At 46.8% G+C, this 25,678-nt stretch overlaps 9 protein-coding genes and 1 non-coding gene across 10 annotated transcripts; 5 read left to right on the top strand and 5 right to left on the bottom strand.

Moving 5' to 3' along the window:
* Positions 1-21: 21 nt before the first annotated feature.
* F4822DRAFT_240448 (OPT superfamily oligopeptide transporter) lies at positions 22-2,815 on the bottom strand. Its single transcript, XM_051454288.1, has 6 exons — positions 2,486-2,815; positions 2,180-2,384; positions 1,997-2,118; positions 403-1,946; positions 236-348; positions 22-177 (listed from the first exon to the last, which is right to left on the bottom strand). The coding sequence occupies exons 1-6, from the start codon at positions 2,632-2,634 to the stop codon at positions 103-105; spliced, it is 2,208 nt and encodes a 735-aa protein (XP_051314049.1). The 5' UTR covers positions 2,635-2,815; the 3' UTR covers positions 22-102.
* A 497-nt stretch (positions 2,816-3,312) lies between these two features.
* F4822DRAFT_240511 (threonine synthase) lies at positions 3,313-5,302 on the top strand. The gene is made up of 3 exons (XM_051454289.1): positions 3,313-3,516; positions 3,574-4,212; positions 4,269-5,302. The coding sequence occupies exons 1-3, from the start codon at positions 3,418-3,420 to the stop codon at positions 5,172-5,174; spliced, it is 1,644 nt and encodes a 547-aa protein (XP_051314048.1). The 5' UTR covers positions 3,313-3,417; the 3' UTR covers positions 5,175-5,302.
* A 357-nt stretch (positions 5,303-5,659) lies between these two features.
* F4822DRAFT_428894 (uncharacterized protein) lies at positions 5,660-6,157 on the bottom strand (the record flags this gene model as incomplete). The annotated part of the gene is made up of 2 exons (XM_051460989.1): positions 5,660-5,734; positions 5,792-6,157. The coding sequence occupies 2 exons, from the start codon at positions 6,155-6,157 to the stop codon at positions 5,660-5,662; spliced, it is 441 nt and encodes a 146-aa protein (XP_051314047.1).
* Positions 6,158-8,065: 1,908 nt separating this feature from the next.
* F4822DRAFT_428893 (putative transporter MCH1) lies at positions 8,066-9,784 on the bottom strand (the record flags this gene model as incomplete). The annotated part of the gene is made up of 1 exon (XM_051460988.1): positions 8,066-9,784. One exon carries the CDS (start codon positions 9,782-9,784, stop codon positions 8,066-8,068), a length of 1,719 nt encoding a protein of 572 aa, XP_051314046.1.
* A 1,382-nt stretch (positions 9,785-11,166) lies between these two features.
* F4822DRAFT_428892 (uncharacterized protein) lies at positions 11,167-12,354 on the top strand (the record flags this gene model as incomplete). Its single annotated transcript, XM_051460987.1, has 2 exons — positions 11,167-11,349; positions 11,407-12,354. 2 exons carry the CDS (start codon positions 11,167-11,169, stop codon positions 12,352-12,354), a joined length of 1,131 nt encoding a protein of 376 aa, XP_051314045.1.
* Positions 12,355-12,947: 593 nt separating this feature from the next.
* Positions 12,948-14,376, top strand: F4822DRAFT_402325 (ribosomal protein S8e/ribosomal biogenesis NSA2). The gene is made up of 3 exons (XM_051458012.1): positions 12,948-13,070; positions 13,228-13,302; positions 13,437-14,376. The coding sequence occupies exons 2-3, from the start codon at positions 13,239-13,241 to the stop codon at positions 13,979-13,981; spliced, it is 609 nt and encodes a 202-aa protein (XP_051314044.1). The 5' UTR covers positions 12,948-13,070; positions 13,228-13,238; the 3' UTR covers positions 13,982-14,376.
* Positions 14,377-14,941: 565 nt separating this feature from the next.
* Positions 14,942-18,442, bottom strand: F4822DRAFT_240371 (RabGAP/TBC). Its single transcript, XM_051454287.1, has 3 exons — positions 17,445-18,442; positions 15,190-17,390; positions 14,942-15,133 (listed from the first exon to the last, which is right to left on the bottom strand). The coding sequence occupies exons 1-3, from the start codon at positions 17,776-17,778 to the stop codon at positions 15,071-15,073; spliced, it is 2,598 nt and encodes an 865-aa protein (XP_051314043.1). The 5' UTR covers positions 17,779-18,442; the 3' UTR covers positions 14,942-15,070.
* A 1,691-nt stretch (positions 18,443-20,133) lies between these two features.
* F4822DRAFT_443366 (heterokaryon incompatibility protein-domain-containing protein) lies at positions 20,134-22,975 on the top strand (the record flags this gene model as incomplete). The annotated part of the gene is made up of 3 exons (XM_051463100.1): positions 20,134-20,599; positions 20,653-21,312; positions 21,369-22,975. 3 exons carry the CDS (start codon positions 20,134-20,136, stop codon positions 22,373-22,375), a joined length of 2,133 nt encoding a protein of 710 aa, XP_051314042.1. The 3' UTR covers positions 22,376-22,975.
* F4822DRAFT_240266 (beta-lactamase family protein) lies at positions 22,976-25,150 on the top strand. The gene is made up of 3 exons (XM_051454286.1): positions 22,976-23,925; positions 23,979-24,690; positions 24,761-25,150. The coding sequence occupies exons 1-3, from the start codon at positions 23,576-23,578 to the stop codon at positions 24,905-24,907; spliced, it is 1,209 nt and encodes a 402-aa protein (XP_051314041.1). The 5' UTR covers positions 22,976-23,575; the 3' UTR covers positions 24,908-25,150.
* Positions 25,151-25,251: 101 nt separating this feature from the next.
* F4822DRAFT_t62 lies at positions 25,252-25,389 on the bottom strand. Its single transcript has one exon. It is a non-coding gene; the product is annotated as a tRNA-Ala (tRNA).
* Between the last annotated feature and the right edge of the window lie 289 nt (positions 25,390-25,678).

Raw genomic sequence — 25,678 nt, 5'->3', positions numbered from 1 at the left:
GGCCCAGATAAATGGCAGGTATAAATGATACTAAAAATCTTGCATATATATCGTATGTTTATGTGTAACAACCTTCCCAATTAGCAAACGCCATGCAACTATCTACATATGAGGAACCTGGGAGCTCTGTAGCAGCAGGTTAACAATGCTTAAGAAGCCTTCCCCCAAAATGAAACCCTAAGGATAAAATATTAGCCATGGTCCTCGGTGTTCTACATAGTAGGGCAATACTTACGGACGCGAGGACGATCAATGGTGTATCCTCCTTTCCCAGATGAATTCTCCAATACCAATTTAGAAGCCCACCTATCGTTCTCGCAAGGGTAAAGGATGGGACATTGTACATTCCTGGTCATGGCTATTAGTAATTTTTCATAGAGCGTGGATTGTTAGGTCTCTTACCAACTGCCACGGCAATTCCTCCAGGTATATAAGCGTGCCAGCTCTTCCCAATGGCTTTTGTACGCAGAGCAGTAAAAACGGCAAAAATAATAGCACCGCCAATAGCGAACTCCCTCGCCATATACGGTAACCCCTTTCCAGTAACGAGCCGTGCAGTGAAGATCCACACGAAACCAGTGGGTACTTGAAATAAGTCCCCCGGGACTTGATAGACGGCAGTGTATAACCTATAAATGAATGCGCTTACGACAGCTCCCACAGTCGCACCAATAATCTGACCCCAGAATTGCGCTCTAGGTGCTGCGCCTAGCAAATGACCAGTTTTCAGGTCTTGCATGAGATCACCAGCCTGTAACGCGCCGGCTTCGGATACAGCACCAGCCACTAGATTGATCAGAACACTCGATTTGTGAGTCTGTGGGATAATAAGAGCGAAGAAAAGCTGGGCAAGCTTGCTGATTCCGGAAACGGGGTTCAAGTCCGTCTCCCCTAGAGCTCGAACACCCATTATACTCAACACCATCGCCATCAGAACAGCTATTATCGTGGCGTATAACGGAACGAGATCACCAAACGTGATATGGATGCTGGCAACACAGACAAGTACAGATACCACGAGCCCAATGCTGACGGTTCTGCTTCCAACCAATTGCTCGGGAGGGGCATCGTCCCCGTCCCAGACCTCCCGGTCATCAACAGATTGAGCATCAAAAGGGTTTCTGCGCTCAACCCTCGGGCTTGGCAGATTATCGACTTCCTCTGAGCTTCTTGCCCGCACTGAAGGCCTCGAATCGTCTTCGCCATTCTGAACCTCCGTATAGCCTTTAGGTTTGCGATAAAATAGGCCTTTAAGTCCATGTTGCTGGAATCGCTGCTTAGCTGTCACGAGATAAGCCGGCCCGTGTTTAACAACGGGGCTGAAAGCGATATAGCCTAGACTGACAATGGCATCCGCTAGCATGATAGCTAGAGATGTCCATACAATCCAACCCTTACTGCCACTCTCCCAGTCGTCAATCGAACCCGGGGCCCATCCTCGATGTTTTGCGAGGGGCGAGAGGATTCCCCAACCAACAACAGCACCGATCAGCATATGTATAGTCGTCGAAGGGCCCATGATGATGCCTTGGCCGACATATGCGAAACTTGGATTTAATGTCCAAAGCCAAGTGTCTGCTGCCACGGTTCCGAAAATTGGAAGATTGCGGATCACGGGGAAGAAATAAGTGCATAACGTGTAAAAGCCGGATATCCCAAACGTAATAAGCAATAGCCGGATATTGGACCCCCAGCTGTACTGTTTTTGCACCTCGATACGTGGAATTCCATCGGCCGGCTCAACTATGTCCCTTTCATCGTTGGCATCTTCAGCTTGTACGAGTGGTCGATTCTCGAGGGCTAGGCTACCAAAAGTTGCTGCCTTTGATGGATCCAAAGCGCCACCATTTTGAGTATGTCCTTTACCGTGAAGTACTCCGATGAGAACAGCCGTACTAAACCCGCTGGGAAATTTCAACTGTTCCCTAATGATCACTTGGCGCCGTCTAAGATGAGGTCAACTAAGTGTCTAATTCAGACTTGAAAGACGACTCACAGTGGTACCGCGAAAACTACACCGAAGTAGCAAAGACCCAAGCTCCAAACAATAAGTTTCCACATGCTTAAGTTTATCGGACCTTGCTCCGATGGCTTTAACAAATATTCCATCGCGGGAATCTGAAACCACATTACACATATTAGTTTAATAATCCCTGATATGATATCAGAGGTTTCTTACCACCCCAACGAACCCACAGCCCAGGGGCATAATTGCCATGCCACCCGCTACAGACTGAACAAGCACATTTTCAACGGGAGAAAATGGGAAGGATAGATAACGTGACAAAGCCTTGAAGATGCCAAAACCCAGTAAGCTAGAAGGCATCGTCATCATAGAAATCCAACCCGTCTGCAACCCAAAATACATATTGCTAAAACAAATACTACAATAGCTAAAGTTAATAATTGTATCACAAGATAGGAGCTCGGAGTAACCCATCGGGGTTAAGAATATTGGTGGCTGGACGAGGCAAATGCAACTCACATCAACCCAACAAGTAAACCAGCGGCAATACCCCGAAGTGTAAAATGACGGCCTTCCGGAAGATACTTGACATCTTCGCCGGAAGCTTCTACGGCATCGGGTGGATACGGGGGAGGCGGATCCTCGACATTTCCTCGATCGGGAGCCATTATATCGGAGGTTACGACCGCGACCGCGACAGACTATAACTTAAGCTTGTAGGTATTAATACAGACACGGTAGACGAATTTTGGCTAATGAGTTATAGTATACAATGTTTAGTCCATATTGAATGGAATAAGTTGAAGTTGAAATTTAAGTTGAGCGGATGAAATGAAAGGAGAAACATGAAATTACGGCGAGTCTGATACCGACAATGACTTTCCTGCTGACCAATAACCCGGAGATATCAAGAAGGTGCTACTAAACCCATAGCGGCTAATAAAGGAGCTCCACATCCCCAATAATCATTGCCAAGACTCAAGCGAAGTCCCTTATTGCAGCTATACGTACCTACCCTTGTCATTGCTATTGTAGGCAACAACGACCTGGGTATCTATATATGGTGACAATAAGTTTTGTCACGAATGCATGTGCTCCGGGGTAACGTAACTGGTGATAATTATGGCACCAGAAGAGTTGATGGAGTTTTCTTCTCCGAACCGACAATATTGATATAAAACTTGGAAAATCACAGAATAAAAAAAGCTGGGCGACCAGGATATAATCCAATGAAATCATCAGCTACTACCCCTCAAATACCGGTGCAGCAGGTTTAACCTCATCGGGTTAGCGCGGGGTAGAAAATCAACTATCAACCCAGCCGAACTCGCTCAACTCTAATACTTTTTTTTCTTCTTCGTCATCTCCAGCCTTGACGCACCCTCCGAAGGGACTTGGACTTGGGGATCACCAAAAACTTCACACATCGTTTTCGACTACAGAATACGAATATGTCGAACGGAACCAATGGCCAGACCGAAGCTACGGGCTCTTCGGAAGCCCGTAACGCTTCCCAGCGTTATCTCAGCACGAGGGGCGAGGACTACGACGTAAGAATAGCAAAATCTCAATTTCTTGGCATGGCTTTTTCTGACCATATCCTCTAGTTTTCCTTTGAACACGTCGTTTTAAAGGGCCTCGCCTCTGATGGTGGTCTTTATATCCCAGAAGAGATTCCTTCGGCATCCAATTGGCAAAGCTGGAAGGATTTGTCTTTCCCCGACCTGGCCCTTGAGGTTTTATCTTTGTACATTGCGCCATCCGAAATTCCGCGTGACGATTTAAAGGGCATCATTGACAGGAGTTACTCAACCTTCCGAGCCCCTGAGACGACCCCTTTACGACATCTTCACGACAACTTATACCTACTAGAACTATTCCACGGCCCTACATTCGCATTCAAGGATGTTGCTCTGCAATTTCTGGGTAACTTATTCGAATACTTCCTCGTACGAAAGAACGTAGGAAAGACGGGAACCGACCGACACCATCTCACTGTGGTTGGTGCTACCAGCGGTGATACCGGCTCAGCAGCTATCTATGGACTCCGCGGCAAGAAAGATGTGTCGGTTTTCATACTGCATCCCAAGGGCAGGGTTAGCCCTATCCAGGAGGCCCAGATGACCACCGTATTAGACGCCAACGTACACAACCTAGCAGTCAAGGGCACTTTCGACGATTGCCAGGACATCCTGAAGATCCTATTCGTCGACCCTGACATTAACTCGACTCTCAACTTAGGAGCGGTGAGTGCCTTGTTCCAGCCAAGAGATTACATTAGCGTCTAATTCGGCAATTCCAGGTTAACTCGATAAATTGGGCTCGTATTCTCGCTCAAATTGTTTATTATTTCTACTCATACTTCTCACTTGTCAAGTCATCAACAATAAAACTCGGCGACAAGGTCCGCTTCGTCGTACCAAGTGGTAACTTCGGCGATATCCTAGCAGGTTACTTCGCACACAGAATGGGTCTTCCCACTGAAAAATTAGTGATCGCAACCAACGAGAACGACATATTAGATCGATTCTGGAAGACTGGAAGATACGAGAAGAAACCCGCCTACGGTAAGGAGGCACAGGGAGGTCTGACACAGGATGGCGTCAAGGCTCACGAAGACGGTGTTAAAGAGACGCTAAGCCCTGCGATGGATATTCTCGTTTCTAGTAACTTCGAGCGACTACTCTGGTTCCTAGCTTATGAGTTTGCATCTCTCGCCGGAATGGACGACGAGTGGAATAGAAAACAAGCCGGTCAAGAGGTAACTGCCTGGATGAAGCAACTAAAGTCAAGTGGCGGCTTTGGTCCAGTCTACCAAGATGTGCACAAGAGCGCTAGACGTGATTTCGAAAGCGAGCGAGTGAGCGATTCGCAAACAGTGGAGACGATCAAGAATTACTTCAAGAAGATTGATTACGTTCTTGACCCCCACTCAGCAATTGGTGTAACCGCCTCTCTACGATCATTGGAGCGATCCAAGGCACCTCATATCTCTCTTTCGACCGCCCACCCCGCCAAATTTGCTGGTGCTGTTGAGATGGCGCTAAAAGATGAGGCTGGGTTCAGCTTCGAGGAGAAAGTTCTCCCGCCGGAGTTCGTCGGTCTAGATAAGAAAGAAAGGAGAGTTGACGATGTCGATAACGATTGGCAGAAAGTTAGAGAAATCGTCAAGAAGCAGGTAGAAGAAGAGTTGAAGGGTCTTGCATAGGATGGCGTTCAGATTTGTTAAAAGCATCATCGGATCATTTGCATAGAAGCTTGTATACGTGCCTTCTAAGGGCGTACATATTCAGACGTAGATGTTACAGTCATCAATTTATACCCTCAAAACCAACACGAGTTAGACATGACAATGGTCGTAATTATAAGTTAAAGTAAATCGTTTGCTTAATAATTACTTTATGTATCCGAAATAAGCTCTTTAGCTGTTTAAATTAACAATTGGCTCTCAACGTCTCACAGCTTTGGAATACCGAGGATTGCATACCCGTAGCAAATACTAACAATCCTAAGAAGCATACACCAAATGAGTTCATTTTGACGGCTCATATTAGATGACATTCATTACCAGCATATAAGTATTGCTATGTTACTGTCTTAGCCAAAATTTATTACATTTCCAAGTTCATCCTCCCTTTATACAAAACCCGATCCTAGCGACATTAGTTCATTACTCATTCTCTCCTCTTCCTTCTAAGGCAAGTTCTGGACGGGGTAGCTCTGGTCAGGTGTGACGGTAGTACCATTGACGAGCTGGGTGTCCTTGTACTATGGTATAGTTAGTAAATGAGACACTTTAACTTTTCATTCACAAGGTAAACTCACAGCAGGGTAGACAATCAAACCCTTTCCATAATCCACAACACTCAACGTAGTGAACCCCTCACCATCACCAAACTGCCCGCTCCAGGTACTCGTCACAGTGAAGTTACCGAATACCTGCGCGGCACCGATGGCTCGGCTAGCGGGTGCGTCGTTGGTAGCTACGACGGTGTAGTTAGCGACGGGTGTTGCTTCGACGCCATCCTCGCCGGTGTTTACGCCGAAGGCCCATACGCAGGATGTGTCTGCGGTGTCGCATTTGCGGGATAGCGAGGTTATGGTCCATTCGGCTGCGTTGGGGGCTGCCATGGATAGAGGTGCGGCAAGAGCCGATGTGGCGCTGAGGAGGATGGTTGTGAGGAAGTGCATTTTGTATGAGTTTGAGGTTGTGTATGTAGATATGTGGGTAGAGGCAGGTGGTGTGTGGAGGTTGGTATTATGATTAGGTATTAGACCTATATGATTGTCTGTTTATTCAAACGAATGACTTAGACTTGAACTGCTTAGAGTCTAGAGAACTAGAACCGAGATGGCCTAGATATATGTAGAAGCGATGGGCATCCGTCTATATATGCATGATGTCTCAAAACCCGGCTTGCCACTTACTACATCCAGGTAGGTAGACAAAGGTTGCAATATGACATCTGATATTGGTAACATGAATTGGTTCTCCGCATCCTATACCTGCAACCGTCTAGCGTGTCTGGAATTCATTGCGTCCAATTCACAACTAGGTACTCATCACCCTGGGAAATTGGACTTGACATGACATGATTTGGGTATGCGTGTTGTATGTACCTAGGTAGGTATGGATGTATATTCCCCCTAGATGCCTACCGCGCCATCACACATGTCCATTTTAATCAACTCGTATCTGGCGACCGAGACTGTATGTAGCGGGCGCATAGTCGAAAGTAGACAGATAGCAATTCAATGGCGATTATCCGACGAGTTTAACGTTCCATCTGGATCTGTTGAATAAACAATTTACGGACCCATGTTAGGTAAAACTCCGTAGGTTGGGAAAAGCCACCGGCTCGTTTTGAGATCTGTGATCACGTTGGAACCGGTAGGCGGCAGATGGGCGGGATCGACATTGCCAAGCTCGTATTCCCTAAAGGCGCGTTGCCGCGCCCCTTGCAGACGGTACGACTGGGTAGGGTAGTAGTTGGTAAGTAAGTCCCATGTACGGTATATTGGCGGGGGGAGGAAAGGCTCCTGAGGAATGTTAATAGTTACAGACGCGCGCTCCGCATCTCGCCTCGTTTACATGTACCTAAGTATCAATATATGTATGCCAACCTCCTATTTTTCTTTTTTACGATCAAATCTTTTTCAACTTCCTCAAATGTAACAACCCGGCTCAGCCTACATAACGCGGCGCGGAGTGGCGGTCGGCATGATCGGATCAGGCCCCCAAATATTGCAGGACGGGCTGGGCTAGTACGTAACCGCTCGTTTATGCAACAAGATACAGTAACATGATGATGTATGTATCAGTTTCGTGACCAATCGGCCAGTTATACGGTGTGCGGGGTTTTGGTTCGCCCATTTGGAGATCTGAATCCCAACTAGGAAGGTTGTACGTTCTATGTTCGATATAATTCAAGGTATTCAAGGTAAAAGGGGGCGGTTTAATTAGGGCTATCCTAGTCAAGAGGGGAGGGTCTGGGGAAAGACAAGAAATTTTTATAGGGGTCTCGTGGAATGACAATGCCGTAGAGGATGGGTCAGCCCTAAGACAATTAATTAACCAAGTTCGCCTCCGGAGTTAATAATGTTGGAGATGAGATATTTCCTGCATCTCGGTGTAGAGGTTAATTAGCTTTGAGACATTAGAATCATTCAACAGTTGTTAAACTTGTTGGAGAACATACCAGGTAGTAGGAACAGACCGAGGTCCTCTACCTAGGTAAATCGAGAAGGCTGGTTAACTCTGGAGATGATTTAGCATCAAAACCTGATCCCTCTTGAACAAAAGTTTGTTCGATGACATATAATTCTATCGAAGTGGCAATTCAAGTCCTGTATAACCACAGTCCCAATGGCGCTCTTCTTAAACTTGACTACCAAGGTGGCGAGTCGTGTGACATTTTCTAAAAGTTCTCAGATATCCAGGCTCGCGGCCTCCCGTTTGACGTAACACAAATAAACCGGTACCAAGCACGCAAAACACCTTGCCCCAAAGCCCAAAATAACCTCTAGTTAAAGACGATATAGTAAATAATATGTTTATCCGTATGTTATCCCACCTTTACGTAGTTGCATGAAACAACTCTAGATGACAATACCTCTCTTGGCCCAGCCATCGCGGCCCTTCCAAGCCCAGAGGACCATACCTGTTCCTACCCAGACACATACTGTCATGGCCCAGAATGTGGAAGAGTAGCATTGCTTGCCGTAGCAGAATGTATCACCGTCTCCTTCCGTCAGCGAAGGTGAATTTCTAGCACCGGCTTGGTAGACAGCTGAGTAGATGAGACCCCACATTGTGGAACCTAAGGCTGGCGTGAGTGCGAGGACACCAAAATTGGTACCAAAGTTCTCAACTCCCCAAATCATCGTGACAATAATAGGAGTTAAACTGAAGACCGCACCATATCCGGCTCCGATTGAGCTAGATACAATCCAGAATCGTTCTCCGTGTTCCTGAACAGCACCAGAAGCTAACACAAGCGTTCCAAGGGACAGTATGAATCCGGCGACAATGAATAAAACTACACGCGAAACCGATAGCTTTTGTCTCAAAGTAGGGAGCGATGTGGGGAATCCGGTCTGTGGATGTTGGCTATTGGGACTAGGTGATAGTAGGTCACTTAACGACGCTGCGAGAAGGCGGGCAACTGTGCTCACGGTAGCCATAATCGACACGTGAGTTGCTGCCGTAGTTTCGTTGGAGTTTGTGCTCGGGGAGTATAAGGTTCCGATAACGGTACCGAGGTTGTTGATAAATGCTTCGCCCGGTCCGATGATAAGCCAGAAGCCCACAGCAAACCACCACATTGTATGGTCCGATAAGAACCTCCTGGTTTCCGCATTAAGAAGCCACGCCTTTTTCAACCTCGCATTGTCATCTTCATCTTCATCGTCTCTGGCTGGGTCCATGATTCCGGCATCTTCGTCGATACCATCAATGGTACCATAGTCTCGACCAGCCTGGCGGCGGAAGATTTCGCTACCTTCAAGGAGCCCGCTCCTCTCAAGTTCTTCTACCGCTTCATCGATGAGTTCTTCCTCGTCTATAATTCGCAATGTGAAGGTACCGATAATTCCGATAGCGGCCAAAATGATGCAGAGGAACAAGAAGAAATGGAAAACATTCACATCTCCTCTCGTTCCATCCGGTTGCGCCTCGTAGAGCAGTCGACTACCAATTTGACTGAGAACCATACCACCAAGCCCAAACGATGCGATGGGGGCAACTAGCAACAAGCCTCGGTATTTGCCTTTGCCAAAGTTCTTGGCACATGTAGTGATGGCACCTAGATACATGCATGATGTACCAACACCAATGATCACAAAGGCAAATACCATAGCAGCGAATGTAGTCCTACCCTTCTCACCACTATTTATTTCCGCCAGACCTTGGCGATATAAACCCGCAGCCAGACCATAGCCTCCTCCAAGCAAGACCGAAGCTGCTAAGGAGAGCGGGCTGGGTCCTACTCGATCACATATGTATCCGATCACCGGGACAGGGATATACATCGATATGCTCATCGCGCTCGCAATTCCATTGATCTGTAGTTGTGTGTAATGTAGTTCGGATTGGAATAGATGGCCGTAGAGCGAAAATACAGTGATGGAACCGGCGCATAGGGCGGCTAGGATAGCTACAACGAACGCGATGCCGCGAAGGGCACGCGTCTTGTGCTTAACATTCGTTTTCAATATCGCATCGCTTATAGTGGTTCGTGAGCTTCGGGAGCCCAGGGTTGATGATGAACGGGATCGTAGGAGCGGCGCGAGGGTCTGATCGGAAGCTGACTGTGGCATTGTTCGCGGTTCGGGCGGCAGCAGCAGCTTTACTGCTGAGCCGATTACGGAAGGAGATCTAAAGTGGGATTCTGTTTCGCTCATAAAAGTGATGAAGGAGCGACAAGAAAATAATAATAGGATGAAGACAATATGGAAAGAAGATGGAAAGAGAGACTCCCACCTACTCCGTGTAGGTAGGTTGGAGAATTCAAGTTGCTCCTTTCATCTCTGACGTGCTCACTCCGGACGGAAGCCACGGTCAGCCTTATCTTATCGCAGCTTCCCTGGAATGTACCGCGGTAGGGGCGCCAAAAGGGGAATATCCATTAATTTCATATTTTTGTATATATGCATATACTTCAACCACTTCCCCTTCACCATCACAGGTCTTAATGCTCGAACTCGAGTGGTATCATGAAACACAGTGGTTAAAAGGAACCTGAATCCCATTGTGAAAATAATATAATGCCTGAAAGCCATTGTGAGCGTATATCAGATGGGAACTGCGCCTGCCATAGCTCTGGGGGATCTTGTTTCGCCTCAGTATTCTTGGGATGAACAAAGAAACATTCAACTTAAAATAGATTTATTCTCGACTTTGACATCATATTAAGCAATACCAAATATCCATAGGTACTTTGGCCTAGATATGCATAAGCCTGAGTTCCATGCATCTATTTGAAGGGTTGTTTAGTCCGAATAGGTAGTAAAGTCGGGAAGCGCACGACTGCGTGTAACGACAAAGTTAAGTGATGGCAGGAGTTCTAAGAGTAGTGAGATGGCATTAAATGTTACCAACAACTCATCTGTGACGTGTATAGCTATACAGCCGCCGACAAATAGTCGTATGAGTGCTTTTTTTCACGGTCCCAAGGTTCCCGCGTAGTTTCCTCAATAGAGGCAGGCAGGAGGACTAGTTAACCAAGGATCACCATACCTAAGCATTAACAAATGAAACTTAAGCATTCTAACCTTCTCTTTAGTGACCCTGGAGGCATTGGCTCTTTTTTAGTTCATTTATTTCCAGTAGAAGTCTATTTCCTCCAGGGCTTCTATTCAAGTTCCCTACCTTCCCTAGTAGCACCTTACGGTTGCCATAACGGTAAGTCGGCAAATCAACGCCGCCAAAACCCCGGCCAGTGACTCGGGGTGAAATTTACTCGTAATTCTAAGGCGAGGTGCACCCGGTGAGAATAGTAACTGCCCGTAATTACTGTAGTTTGACCGCCCAACGCACTGCAAAAACTTGGTGGTAATAGAACTCACCTTATTGGGAAGGCTCTTATTCGTTGTTTCTAAACCACCAAGTTCGTTCGTAATTGCCCCGTCCACTTATTTATCTCGACCTACCCGGGTAATCGCCGTAAACTAGGCCGCTTCCTCCTCCGTTCTTTCCTACCATGGATTCGACTGGTCCTTCGAAGGCTAGGATTATCGACTCTATTGACCCACCGTCGCATACCATGAACCTTCCATCATTGAAAAACGACGTTATCCACTGCAACTCTAGCACCACATCCGACGACGACGAAGTCATTGTCTACGACAAATTTAAAGCAGAGTCTGCTCGCAAGGGTACCATGGTGAGAAAAACAGTGCAGCCCTCATCCGATTTGATATTAACGCACAATGACAACCAGGCGACCATGAATAAGTCCGCTGAGAAGGCTCCCCTCAAGGAGACCGAACACAACACCCGAAACGATCAGGCACAGATGCCCGACCATAGCGACAACGGCAATAATGGCGACCATGGATTAACGCACAGCGGCCCTGAGGCAGCGTACGTATTCGATTCGGAGTGGCGCGACACCGTGAACCAGATGTCTCCTTCTCTTTCTTTCAATAACTATCCCCAAGAGACCAGCGAATCTAGCAGCTACATTCGCTCATCCTCACGCTCCGAAGAGTCCTTCACCACCACAGCTCTGAAAGAGGAATTGCGTTGGTACAAGATCTACTACAACATGACCAGGAACGGTATGATCAAGTCGCCGTTCGTGCCTTCGACCTTCGAGCAATACCTTTCCTTGCGAATTGAGACTGTCAAAGCAAAGGAGCGTGCCTTCTATAAGCAGTGGGAGAGTTCCGAACGAGATGCCATGTTGGCTCGCCACCCCGACGATGATAGCGACACATCTGGACAACAGCCTACTCCCGTTGAGTTTTCCGAGAAGCTAGCTCAGGTGTGCAACAATGACGGTCTGACCTGTGTCAACGCGCGCCACAGTATCTGGGGCAAGAAGAAGTTGGAGAGTGGTAATACCTGTATCGACTGGCCGTCCGCAAGAGCCTACCAGATGAGTCAGGGATGGCTTCCCCAACCCCGTCTGCAGAAGCTTGACGTCGAGCACTACGGATACGCTCTTTTCGAAGGAGTTCCCATTGAAGGCCCTGGTGTCCCCTACGAGCTTCGCAAGCCCGCTTACTGGGCTATCCGTCCCGTCAACGATGGCATGTACCAAGGAGAGGCCGCGTACCTCGGAGCGAAGACGCAGGAGCTAAGAATGCAAGACATCCACGATCTTAACGAAACCACTTATCAGCTCCTCCTCGACATTGATGCCGACGAGGAATCTGCGGTTTGATATTCAACGACGCACACTCTTCCGGGTACCCATCGAGATTACGCTCTGGTCTCTATTTGGCTCGAATTGCAGGACCAACTTAGTTATCGATGCTATCTCTTTGATTTTCACGGTTCATGGTTTGGAGGATTTCACACCTCCGTTAACAGGTAGTTAAGGAAGATTACCACTGAAGAAGCATGCGGAAGGATCTCGATGATAATGGATTCAGCATTCGCGAGTTTACACGAGGGATCTGGAATCAAGGTTAGGGATGGCACATGCGGTTGATTTCTTTTCCTTTGTAAATTGTAGGAATACACAAAAAATAGTCCCGTTGATTTACCAACCCAGACACAGAATAAAGACAGAGTTGAAAATGTATCCTTGACGTATCTTTGTGTTGTTGAAGTTGTTTCTAGTCACGTATGAACTTAAATGATGTAGCCGGAACAATCGCGATAACGACCCCGCTTTTACTTATCACTTATCAATACGCACTAACCGTTTCAGCGTCTAGGGGTATCTATAGTGCACGGGCCCATGAAAATAAATAACCCTAGGTACAAGGTACCTCCCCTCCGAAATTTTGGCGAGCCCACACTAAACTTTGTGCAAATTCAACTTTGATTGATTTTCGTGAGCCTCCTTCAACTTTCTCATTCTTGCGACCAATTTTTCGAGCGCTTCATCACCACCCACCAATTCCCTCTTCGATTGCCAACTGATTTAATCAGGTATGTATTCCATTGCTTATTGATGCTTAGACCTGATCTGAGGAATCATAACAATGATTTACCCGTCGCTGTTGCCCAATTAAATTTCCATCCTCCATCTTCATCACCATTACCCATCACCACAATACCAAAGCTAACTGTTCAATCCTCCTACCAGAAACCGCAATCATGGGTATTTCTCGAGACTCTCGCCACAAGCGCTCCGCCTCCGGTGCCAAGCGCGCCTTTTACCGTACGTGATAACCATCGCATTTCCGCGTCCTTAAAAAGACGAATTTTCCCCGTGTATAAAATATTATAAAAAATCGAAAGCCCGTATGCGGCATCGTTTTTGATGATGACCATACGTTCTGACCTCTTCACCAGGGAAGAAGCGCGCTTTCGAGGCTGGTCGCCAGGAGGCCAACACCCGTATCGGCCCCAAGCGAATCCACACCGTCCGCACCCGTGGTGGTAACCACAAGTACCGTGCCCTTCGTCTCGACTCTGGTAACTTCGCCTGGGCCTCCGAGGGCTGCACCCGCAAGACCCGTGTCATCGTTGTCGCCTACCACCCTTCCAACAACGAGTTGGTTCGAACCAACACCCTTACCAAGTCCGCCGTCGTCCAGGTCGATGCTGCCCCCTTCCGTCAATGGTACGAGTCCCACTACGGCCAGCCCCTTGGCCGAAGACGTCAGCAGAAGTCCGGCAAGGAGGAAGAGGTAGTGAAGAAGAGCAAGTCCGTCGAGCGAAAGCAGGCCGAGCGATACTCCGCACAAGGCAAGGTTGAGAACGCGTTGGAGAAGCAATTCGAGGCTGGTCGTCTATTCGCTGTTATTGCCAGCCGACCCGGCCAGAGCGGTCGTGCGGATGGATACATTCTCGAGGGAGAGGAGCTGGCTTTCTACCAGCGTAAGCTACACAAGTAGACGACGAACATAACGAGAATGGCGGGGGAATAGGTTATGAGGCGACCGCAAAAGCACTTATGCGCAATGGTATCGGTGTTCATGGATTCTTTTTCATTCTAGGCATGGAATGGGGTCTCGTTTGCTAGGCTCTGGTCAATAAAAGATCACCAAACAAAGTACTTTGCAGTGTTGCCTTCATAAATGAATTGTTCTCCTTCTGTGATTATTACTCTATTTGAAGTGACTTGATAAGTAAGAATCCACCTGGTCTGGTACTATGGTCATTCTAATAAGGCCTTCGACACAGTATCTATACGATGGTATGCCATACGATGTCTATTGGGAACTGTGCTGTCGCCTTCACCATTATCTTTACAATTAGCACTACACTGCCACCATATCATGAAAATAAGCAAAAAAGTCAATCATAGTAAGAATCTGATATTCATTAAATTCTGATTCTACAATATTCACGATATCATTCCACTAGGGAATTTTTCGCTGATCATGGCATTAATTCTTGCTTTTCTTTTCTTTCTTCTTTTTATTTTTTAATAGAGACCAACCCTAACCCCCTACCTATGCAAATGCAACATAAACCCCCTCCTTTCTCACTCTCCTATGAGGTGATCGATGTAATTTCCTAGACTTGGCTAGGTACATGATGTATATGTATGTTCCAATGCTATTGTATTGCCTTAGTCTGTCTATTGCAAGGAAGGCAATAGGTGCAAAAACTAAGAAGCCAACCTGGTCGAAGAAAGAAAGCCTTTCTCGCTTCCCCGTAACTATAGCTAAGGCCAGCCTAGCCCAGCCAAAAAGGGGCAGAGTAGCAGTACAATATGGCATGCTACCTTTCCTAGCTATATCGACAATGAGGCGGGGCTTGAGCCAAAAAAAACATAAAACCTGACTTCCTTCATAGATACCCTAACGTAGTGATAGCGCTATTGCGTTCAGGTTTTATACACCCTCGCCTGCTCCCTTCTTTCCCACCTGGTACATGCTAACTACAACAGCCATAGGGGTATTTTTACTTTGTACAAGAACGTGAAAGTGGCGGACCGGGAGGTCTTGAATGAGAGCAGGGAGAGGAAAGCATTCGACTTATGCGAATTGTCGCTTAAGGTCTGCCCATTTCCTTTGGAGGGTCTCGTGTTGAGAGTTGATCTGGAAATGTTTGTTAGTTTGGGAAGGAGTATATGGGATCGATGATTTTTACATACCTCAGCATATCGCATCTTAGTCTGCACGAGTTCCTCTTCAAGCTCCTGCATTTCCTTTTCGAGCCTCCTATTTTCCTCGTGTACTTTCTCATTCCTTTTCATGAGGTCTTCACGCTCGAGTTGCCACTTCTGCTCTATCTCTTCAGGTTGCTTCTCGATGACGTTACGAAGTTCCTTGACTTGGCCGCTTAAACTCTCGTTCTTATCCTTCAATTCTTCGTTCTCGATCTTGGTATGAACAAGGTCCGTTGTTACCGTAGCCTGTTCTCGATCGCTTGCCTCGAGTCGCTCTTCAAGTTTTCGGATCTTGATAGCCTGGCTTAGGTTTGACGTTTTTAACTGCTCCAATTCCTTTTCTCGCTCCTTTTCGGCACGCGTCTTTTCTTCCCACTCGGTGGAGTATGCTTTAAGAACCTCAGGTGTAATCTTCACTTCGCAAGCGTCCCGGACCAATTGATCCGCTCGGTAGACTTCCTTATCAGCGCTCGAAGAGCTGCTACCAAAAAAGCCATTCTCAAGAATGCTGCCAGCGCTTGGTGATTGATCGATATATACGTCGAATAGCTTATCCCTTAGGAAAGTTGTTAATTGAGACATGTCGGACATAGTAAGTAGTGTCGATGCGTTCTTCTGCATCAGAACAATTCCAAATTTCAAAATCGCTGATAAGCCTTCCGAAAGAATAAGGTCGTAAATCCTCAACACCAGTTGTAAGGGAAACCGGTATGCGAAAAGGGTAAGGAACCACTGCGTCGCATATAGATGAGGTGAGATGCCGCGACGATGTAGGTGGCAATACAAAGCGGGCTCGTAATCTTCCAGTAATCGCTCAAATTGATACAAGTGCATGTGTAGTCCGGGCATGTCTTGGATAAACAGGTCGCGCAGTTTATACTGGTTCATCAGTCGTACCAACAAACAAAAGGCTTCTTCCTCTGGCATGTTGAAAAGGAGGGGCATAATCAAGAAGTTCATCCCTTGCGCATATCCGACGGGCTCATCAAAGAGAGCGTAGGCTTTGCAGACACCGAACAGGCCATCCTGTAGACCAGCAGCTGCGGCATATTTTGAAAAGCTTGTCCGCGCACCTAGATCCCTCTTGATAACCTTCTCGAGTTTCTGTATATTTGCGGCATCTTCTTTCTCTTTTCGTTTCCTTTCCGCGGTAGCTAACGCTTGGGCCTTCAGGGCCGCCTCTGAAGGTTCAGATGGCGGTGACGTCTTCTTGCCACTAGCTCCAGACACTTCTGAATGCACCGAAGACGCTGAAGAGGCTACTGCTTCCTTGTCTGAGCTTAGGTTGCCGTTACTTGAAACGCTGACTGATGTGCTGTTGCTATTCCTGTCTTGCGCTTTGTCCGATCCTCGCGTTGCTAAATCCCTGTATACTTTCTCAAGATCTTCGTTCTTGCTCTGAGCAAGGACTTGCCAGACTACACCACGAATCACATTAGGTATGCCCGTAGCAATGGCCCTATTAAGTTCCTCTGGGTTCGTCCTTGCAACAGCAGCTGGACCCTCGTATACTACTGACTGCCATAAATCCCAATCGACTTGAGCATCCGAAATAATTGATGGCCCAGCAGATACGCCGGAGACAGTCCCAGGGGCTAAATTCGTATCCGCATTCGAGGGCAAAGGAGATGGTGGAGGTTGTGCGGCAGGAGTTCCGTCCTGAGTGATCTCTCGGGTCGGGCTCACAACTCCTAGGGTTGTCCCTGGGAATTTATCGTCATCGCTGGGGGAAAGAGAAATTCCGGCCTCTTCTCGCATTCGCACCATCTTAAATCTATCCTTCAAGCTATTCCTTGACAGGCGAGGGCCGCCATGGTCCTCATTCTCTTCCTCGAGTTTACTAAGCATCATTTCCGGGTTGCTGGTTAACGTAGCTATCGAGCTTGCTGTGTTTCTTCGGGGTGAGCTGGCGGTAACAGGCGGTGACGTAAGAACGTCCTTATCCTTGTCTTTATGTGTGGAATTGCGTGATAACCAGGAGAATGGACCTGTAATTTTTCGGGATGGCGCCGCAGGTGCTGGGGCTGTAATTGGGCCAGGATTGTTAATTGGATTCGGACTTGTCTTCGGGGGTGACTCTGCATTAGAAGGAGACCATGGCATTGAAGGGAGGGAAGCAGCAATATTGCTTAGGGATAGTTTTTTGGACGGTTGTTTTTCTGGCACTACTATAGGCGGTTGCTCTTCTGCATGTACATTAGCGGATGTAACCTCCATTTTCGATAAGCCGGAATACGAACCTTTCGGCGGCTTCTGGTCTGTGGCACCATCGCTAAGGTCGACATTGTCCAGAGATGCAGCCGATATGCGTTTAGATTGCGATGTCGTTTTCGTGGTTGCGTCATCCTCAACGTCCACTCCATTCTCCTTTTCTTTTTCCTGTTCCTTCTCCTTCTCCTCTGATATATCCCCGTTTGGCTTTTCCTTAGGGGGCGGACTTTCTGGGGAACCTGGCGTATTATCTGTGGCGCCGCTGCTGGGTCGAGGGGAAAGTTTGCGGTTTGTTAGAGATCTTACAGATCCTGTGTCGACAGCATCCTCGAAGGTGTCCTTTACATGGTTAGGAGTCAGCATGTTTTCTGTGTTGTGGCGTGTTGTTATGTATCTAGATACAAATCGACCCAGGCTAGAAGATATGGTAGGACAAGGGAGAGTAGGGGTCTTGCATGTGAAAATAAGGTAATTGACCTACCGTGTCCTTGTCCGAGGGAGCAGGCGACCCATGAACCTGGGGAGCGGCGTCGGACGAATGCGGCTCCTCTGGGCCCGACATGATGGATACCAGTCAGTGGTATATGAAGAAGATATTCGAGTGGTTCGGCGAGGTTAAGATCGGGGTGAGGTTGTCGTCGTGGTTTGGGTGTTTGTCATGTATCGTATCGAGTCTATGTACCTAGGGTATCGACTTGGAAGTATTGTTCAGGAGATGACGAGGAATCGACAAACGCAACGCGACACGCGGCGGACTTAAATCGATGTTATATCTGTCTCGGGAGGAAAACAAATTACTACGAGTAACTCAATATCGATCGCAGACCATGAAAAAAGAAGAAAATATAATAAAGTGCATGAGACGAAGTGAAAGAGAAGGAAAAGGTTGAAATTGAAATTGAAAGGATGTATGTATTCAGATTGACCGTCGTTTGTAATTGTTTCCCCTTCCCCCTTCGCACGAACTGACTAAAAAGCGACTAGGATTGTGGAGTTACATACCTACATATAATGTACATACTTGTGCTAGAATATGGGAATCCAATTGCGGTGCACGGGCCTTTGTCGAGTATTATTTCCCGCCCTCTAGCGCTATGGAAGGACGGTAGCTTTGTAGTACAGCGCCTAGCGCCACACTAATAACGCTCACTAACAGCCCTGAAGCCCACTTCTACCTTTAGTTCAGGGGTTTTCAGGTTCGAATGTTCCTTTTTCAGGGCTTACTTGCCAGCTTGCCAGTTATTTAGGGGACTTACGCATACCACCTACCCGTAAATCCACCGTATCTACTAAAGTACCTAATAAAACCACGCCTTACAAAAACGGGTAACCCGCATCGGCTCAGGTAGCACAAGATGTACAAGATGTATAAAAGCTGCGAATGTCTCTGCTGTCTTGGAGATACAGAAAAATATCTATGATCATAATTTTAACTCAGACTGCATCATCACGTACCATTTCCCTCCCGCCACATATCAAATAACGTGACATCACTATAGAATTCTTATCTTATAAGCATGACATTACCCTTCTTCTATTTCATGGGCTGGTATATCAATCTCACCCATTAATATTTAACATTATGTGTTAACGTTTCTAAATTAAGCTCAAAGAGGAATTCCATGTGAAAGACTCAGCATCAGCACCAACGCTCTTATTTTCACAGTCACGTTACGTTTTCGAGTTGTCTTTCAAGCCCGACACAATGCATTGCCTACCTTCTAAAGGCTGCATGTGCATAAAGAAGATCCATTGGCTAGCCGGCTCGTAAGATCGATGCAACCCCTTTCCGCCTGCATTTGCAGTGGTAGAGTGGATTGTAATGTATGATGAAATTTGGCCAACCACTTGGCGTCCCGTGCATTGTTAATCATAAGCGTACGTATTCCCGATGAACATTGTCTTGAAGATAGCTTTATTACTTGTTACAATTTTGTGGCGCAAGGGATTGTTGTATTGTTGTCTCTAAACAGGCAACCAATTATAACTCCAAAACTTTTGGGGGTACACAGGTATCTATACCGAGGAAGCATAGGATTCCGCTTCGTTTATTTCTGCCTATTCTAGCGTTATAGGATTATAGCGCCTTTAAATGTATAATAATTAGGTTTAATCAGATGTTCGTTATACTTAAGACACATGGCAAGATCTGTCAAGTCAGTACAAGCTAAGTTTGAGAGGAACTTTAAAAGTCATTATACTTATACGCCCTAAATATACTCCCGCTGGACTTCGTTTCAGTAATCAGCCACTCGCAGTTCACTCAGAGCTATGACGTACAGAACACACGCGGTCATGAAAGCAGCGATAATATGATGATTTATCCCAATCCATATCCTCATATAAAGGTCACAAATATTACAGCGCTGTTACAGTCACAATGGGAAAAAGGGAGAGGAAATACATTATTCGTATAGAGCCAATTTATATCGGACAAGTCCCCACCCATTTTCTTACAAAAACCAGGAATTCCCATGATGCGCCGTTTTATACAGTCCTTAAGACACCAAAGTTCATTCCATCAACATCGTAGAGGCAATTCAATTGGCTATGTATGCTGACTCATCTACGCCGCCTAGATTTCTACCCCTCCTGGCTGCGAGTTATTAGGCTTCTGTTTGTTAAGAATCCCCTGCGAAGCCAATCAGCGGCCCCGGTAGGCCATCTTTCGGTCTTTTTCGACGGAGTATCTGCTCGGACAACCGTTGTTGCTTTAGAATGGCCGTTGTTCCCGACAAAAGAACACAACCTTATCACCCAGTGACACACGAGTGTATTCATTGCAGCAATTTGGTGCTTGATATCGTATCGGAACGCCACACGGGAACAGCCCAAGCTGAAACTAGATTCGAATTTCCTGGCAACTGCAGTGACGCAAGCAAAGCTGCCGACCAGGGCTGCTTGTTCTTTCAGTATCTCTTCAGTTATAAGTGGACTGATTCTCCCTTAGTCCGCCTACAACTGATTTTGGTGGCCACAGGTTGGTCAACAGTTGAGCTAGTTGGTGAGGAGCATGCAATACCAACAAATAGCATTTGGGACGCCGCGACTGGGCGTGGGATATTGTGGGATGTAGGCTTTAAACAAGACTCGATTCGCGTACCAGACTGGTTCAAAGAAGATTTACCACTTTTAATGCACAATGCATCATTTCCTCCTACCTTCGATGCTTATACCTGGCGGGGTGAGGATATATGATTCATAGCACGAAAGGGTTTAGCTAACTCATTTATTTAGGTGATCCTGCTGAGGCCTATTGCACCAAATTTCCCTCCAATCTCGACGTGGGGTCTCGTCATGCCTCGGAGTGGATGAAAGCTCATTTGTCCGAGTGCCTAGAAAAACACCCCAAATGCCAGAAGGAAGATGACCCCGCGCGGCCAGCTTTTCTTCTAGACCTAAGCAAAGTCGATGAACTAAAGTCTGTCCAGTTGGTGAGCACCGCGCAGATACAAGGAGATTTCTCATATGCGGCCTTGAGCTATTGCTGGGGCACCAACCCGAAAACACTAACAACTCGGGCAACCCTAGATAGCATGCAAGAAGGTGTGGATATCCAAGAACTCTCGAGGACGATACAGGATGCTATTCACGTCACTCACAACCTTAAAATTCCATATCTTTGGGTAGACGCCTTGTGTATTGTGCAAGATGACGACAGGCAGAAACTGATTGAAATCAACAGAATGGGTGCTATATATGGTTCCGCCTTGGTGACTATTGTGGTAGCAAGTGCGAAAACAAGCGATGACGGGTTTCTAGGCATCCGGAATGTCGCCATGACATTCGCTACACATGTACGTTGTCGTGATGGTACTGTAGGGGAGCTACTCTTGGAGCAATACAACCAACCTCTCAACGACCCGATCAATTTGAGAGCTTGGACTTTACAAGAAGGTATAATTGTTCCGCAACCACTATATCTTATAGACAGTAATCTAATTATGTCCAAGCTCTGTTATCTCATCGAATTCTCTATTTCAGCTCCGAGCAGATAGTCTGGTCCTGCGCTACCGATACCCTAGCCGATGGAGGCTCCGTGCCAGAAACAGCAGCGAGTGTCTTGGTTGCATCAAGGCAGCAGCTAACAGGCAGCCATGGTCTCCCTCCCCTAGTGCATCTAACTGATGCCAATACTCTGTTGCAGCATAACGTCTTTCCAGAAACCTCTGGTTTTCAGAATAGAACTACGGGAGAGAATAGCTCAAGCACCCAACTCCTGAGCAACCGTGTTGAACAATGGTGGAGCATAGTTAACGATTATAGTCATCGTGAGATGTCCGTGTCGACGGATAAACTAGTCGCTATATCGGGTGTTGCTCAGAAACTGGGCGGAGAAGATAAGCTTTGGCCCGATCAACGACTGGGAAGGTATCTAGCGGGTCATTGGGAGATGACTCTAGTCGTGGATTTATTATGGACAGTCATTAGACATCAGCCTCGGCCTACTGTATACCGCGCGTCTTCATGGTCTTGGGCGTCAGTTAATGGCCGTATCCTCAGGCGTCAATCACCTAGCAAAGAAGTCAAAAGCTTCCAAGTTCTCAGCACCACCGTCAAATTATCATCAGACCTAGCCCCATTTAGCGGTGTCACCTACGGCGGCATCACAGGGGTTGGAAGGATCAAACGAGTCACATACGAAAAGAAATCCAAAATAACTATTCTGCAGAAAGATGAGACCCACGGGTTTCACTCTATCGAGTACTTGGACACCGATGAGGGGGGGGATGATGGATCGCAATTCGGGCCCTACCTTTGGCTTCTAGAAATCGTTCGACCTCCGGAGACATTTAGCAGGTCCGGGAATCGACCTGTTGGTCTAATACTAGCGAAAGATGAAGATGGCGATTCGTTTCGACGAGTTGGCGCTTATGACTTTGCGCACATTGAAAGTGGGAAGAAGAACTATAAGGCCTGGCTTGACTCTTTTGAGACTCGTACCGTCGAATTGATATGAAGATCTTGTGAAACCTGTTGATACCCCACCGGAAGTCCGTAGCGGGCTAAGCGAGTACTGTACAAATATTTACTAGATGCAGTGAAGCATTTTATACCAAATTTGGCTAAACATCAAAAACAAGAAGGTATCAATTCCTGACGTCAAAGCTATCAGTAACTCGCGACCCTAAAGCGGAGCCGCGACGCGGTGCTATCCTTCCGGGGACCACGCCGGGCGACTAGGCAGGATATGCCGTTAGTTTTGAGTGTGGAAACCGGGCAATAATTCAATCCGTCAATTACTATTGTCTTTCGTCGCCGGGTGACTCATCTCGCGATGCTTCATAATAAACCACGCGGTTGAGTAGTAGAATTGCACCGGATTTATAAGGGTATGAGATCATGATCCGCTGGCAGTGTTTGGTTTAGATACTTTTATTCTGCTTGCTATCGCCGAGGGCATTGGTTTAACTCCGATTTTTATGATTGAGTATTGCTGTCCACTGTCTTGCGCATATGGTTTAAGAGTATACGAAACTTGATAGCGATCAAACTATCGAACGTTTCCAAAGGGTGTTTGTTATATACAAATCAGCTAATACAGAGAATGTCACTTATAAGGAAGACTGAAGCAAACAGAACTCCGAACATCAAACAAGACCTCCGCGCCTCTTTAGAACGGTACTATCATACGATGAGTGGGGTCATATACTAATACGCCCTCTAGTTGCGGACCTGCCTACTATGTATATTGTGGCCCCAGGAACACTGACTCTACGCCTTGAGATCTACGTTCTGTTAGTTCAAGATCGAAACTGCGGTTATGCAGGTTGTCGGCGTTTTGAGACTACCAAGAGGTTCTTTTGAATATCCTAGGTGCAATTGACCAATTAGATTGAATGTTATACCTTGCTATAGAATTAGTAACATGGTTAATCATGCTATTCCTGGGAGTTGCGGTGGACTTCTAGGTTCAAGAGAAATGCGGATTCATCGTACGCCGCCTAGTCACATATAACTAGCGGTAGATAGCTTTTAACTACTAATTTATTCGGCGGCCAATATTGCCCCGGGACCGGATTGCTTGCATCGGTCGCGGATAACTATCTAGGTATCTAGGTGAGTATATAAGAGTCGATATAAACCGCATTCATACGGAGATAGGGCTGTAAACTTTACTACATTGTATTTTTGTTGTGAAGCATTCTTGAAGTATCCAATGGCCAAATTCTCCCACGAACCTATTATTGAGGCCGCCTGCCAGAATGGTGGACTGCCTGGCGTGGTACTCACTGCGGGGGACGCCACGGGCAAATTCCAGTATGCGAAGGCGTTCGGTCAGAACGCCCGCGGGGAGACTCTCGCGCTAGATAGTGTGATGTGGATTGCCTCAAACACCAAGATCGTAACGGCGGTCGCAGCACTCCAGCAAGTCGAGAAAGGAAAGATTGGATTGGACGATGATATCACGAAAGTGATTCCGGAGATCGCTTCATTACAAGTCCTCGCGGGTTTCGAAGAAGGAGGAAAACCCATATATGAAGACAGGAAGTTCCCGCTCACTCTTAGGTATGTGCTGTTGCTAAACCCATATCTGATCGAGCGTTACTCATATTTACAAGGATCCTACTCACACATACCTCTGGATTCACTCACCCATTATTCAATGCCAAACTCCAACAGTTAGAGAAGTATACTGGCCCTCTTGTGGCAGACTCTAGGACTATCCTAGGTGACTGTACCCTGCCCCTCGTCTGTCAGCCTGGCGAGAGTTGGGAATATGGTTTGAGCTACGACGTGGCGGGCAAACTAATCGAAAGGCTCTCTGGTCTCTCTCTGGAGGACTACATGCGGGCTAACGTCTGGGACCCATTGGACATGCCGCTTATCAGCTTTGTGCCCGATTCGAAACCCGAGATGAAAGCACGCATGATAAAATCGAGTACTAGGGCTGGGCCGGGCAAATTGGTACCCGGAGATATGTACTTTCATCAATTAGGAGGGGATAAAGACGATGCGTATGGAGGAGCAGGGCTCTGGGCATCCGCAGATACTTACGCGAAACTCCTGCATTCACTGTGCGCGAATGATGGTCGGGTACTGGGTAAGGAAATGGCGGATGAGCTGTTCCGGCCACAGCTGCGACCCGACGTTAGGGAAGCGCTGAACGAGACGGCTAGAACTGTAGAGGCGGTACGACAAATTTATGCCAATTCGTTCGATATGGATCATCAAATAATAGACCAAGCGCTTGGTGGAATGGTTGGAACTCGAGACGAACCTGATAGGAAAAGAGCCGGGACTATGGCTTGGGGTGGATTTCCTAATCTGATTGTAAGCCTGCTATTATCTCCTTTATATTCTTCTCTTTCCAGCGATAGCTGCTAACTCGAAGTTATTCTAGTGGTGGGTTGATAGGAAAGCTGGCCTATGGGGATCAGTCTTTACTAATCTCGTGCCGGCTGGAGACGTTGAAGCAACCGAATTGGCGGCGGTTTTTGAACGGTCGATCTATGAGCAGTATGAAGAGTTTAAGAAACAGAATGCCTAGTGAGTGTATTACTCGAGCGGTGGAATCGGGATGAATGAATTGAATCACTTCAAGTGATCCAGGCTCATATGATGGCGGAAGATGGTGGATGAGAGGTGTATAATTTACGAGGTACCGACAAAAAGCGATTAAAAATAACATTGAAGGTTCTCTTATGCATCTATTTCATAAAAAATCCATTGCGACCGACAGAGGTCGGAAGGCATACCTACCTAAATATAGCGAAGCTTCTGTTCTTGGGCGATTGTAAATGAATCTAAAAAATAAAAATAAAAAAAATCTTTCAAATATTAGAAAAAAGAAATAAAAACTGGCGGTACAAGAGGAATCTAACCTCCATGCGATGGACTCGCGGGGAATCGAACCCCGGACCACTCCCAAGCTTGACAATTGATGATTATCATTCCATCAACGGCAAGCCATCTAGGTCTGGATCATTTGTCACGTGCTAAGGGAGTATTATACCACTAAACCACAAGCCCGTGATGATTGAGAATTTTTGAGTAGTAACGGCCTATAACCGCTAGCATTATGGAAGAGAAGTAGGGATTCTGATTCGACCAGGGTGATGACGCTAATGGCGTCGTTTGTGGTCCGTGAGGACGTTTCGTGGGGGGCTTGCCGGGCGCTTGGATCGTTTAATACACCCATCCATCCCACATAGCGTGATGACAGCATTGGAATCTATTGGAAATCGTCGTTCGATATGTAAACTTTCAAAGAACTTGTTTAATTAAGTGTTGAATGAGGCGAGGTACTAGATTTCCTCCT

Source organism: Hypoxylon trugodes (assembly GCF_022578975.1).
Source record: "Hypoxylon trugodes strain CBS 135444 unplaced genomic scaffold F4822scaffold_5, whole genome shotgun sequence".
In the NCBI taxonomy this organism is placed as follows: Eukaryota; Fungi; Ascomycota; class Sordariomycetes; order Xylariales; family Hypoxylaceae; genus Hypoxylon; species Hypoxylon trugodes.
This window is presented reverse-complemented; position numbering and strand designations above follow the sequence as displayed.

Excerpts from the sequence above, each read along its gene's own strand:
- F4822DRAFT_240371 (XM_051454287.1), bottom strand. The coding sequence starts at position 17,778 with ATGCTGACTCCTAACCATGTAAAGGACACCTTCGAGGATGCTGTCGAC. Across the intron at positions 17,391-17,444 it reads AGACCAGAAGCCGCCGAAAG|AAGAGCAACCGCCTATAGTA; the intron begins GTTCGTATTCCG and ends ATGTACATGCAG. Across the intron at positions 15,134-15,189 it reads CTAAGATGCGATATGCTGAG|ATCAACTCTCAACACGAGAC; the intron begins GTATGTAAAAAT and ends AAACATTTCCAG.
- F4822DRAFT_240266 (XM_051454286.1), top strand. The coding sequence starts at position 23,576 with ATGGCCAAATTCTCCCACGAACCTATTATTGAGGCCGCCTGCCAGAAT. Across the intron at positions 23,926-23,978 it reads AAGTTCCCGCTCACTCTTAG|GATCCTACTCACACATACCT; the intron begins GTATGTGCTGTT and ends CATATTTACAAG. Across the intron at positions 24,691-24,760 it reads GTGGATTTCCTAATCTGATT|TGGTGGGTTGATAGGAAAGC; the intron begins GTAAGCCTGCTA and ends AAGTTATTCTAG.
- F4822DRAFT_240448 (XM_051454288.1), bottom strand. The coding sequence starts at position 2,634 with ATGGCTCCCGATCGAGGAAATGTCGAGGATCCGCCTCCCCCGTATCCA. Across the intron at positions 1,947-1,996 it reads GTAGTTTTCGCGGTACCACT|ACGGCGCCAAGTGATCATTA; the intron begins GTGAGTCGTCTT and ends ACCTCATCTTAG. Across the intron at positions 349-402 it reads AGGAATTGCCGTGGCAGTTG|GAATGTACAATGTCCCATCC; the intron begins GTAAGAGACCTA and ends AGCCATGACCAG.
- F4822DRAFT_402325 (XM_051458012.1), top strand. The coding sequence starts at position 13,239 with ATGGGTATTTCTCGAGACTCTCGCCACAAGCGCTCCGCCTCCGGTGCC. Across the intron at positions 13,303-13,436 it reads TGCCAAGCGCGCCTTTTACC|GGAAGAAGCGCGCTTTCGAG; the intron begins GTACGTGATAAC and ends CCTCTTCACCAG.
- F4822DRAFT_240511 (XM_051454289.1), top strand. The coding sequence starts at position 3,418 with ATGTCGAACGGAACCAATGGCCAGACCGAAGCTACGGGCTCTTCGGAA. Across the intron at positions 3,517-3,573 it reads CGAGGGGCGAGGACTACGAC|TTTTCCTTTGAACACGTCGT; the intron begins GTAAGAATAGCA and ends CATATCCTCTAG. Across the intron at positions 4,213-4,268 it reads CGACTCTCAACTTAGGAGCG|GTTAACTCGATAAATTGGGC; the intron begins GTGAGTGCCTTG and ends CGGCAATTCCAG.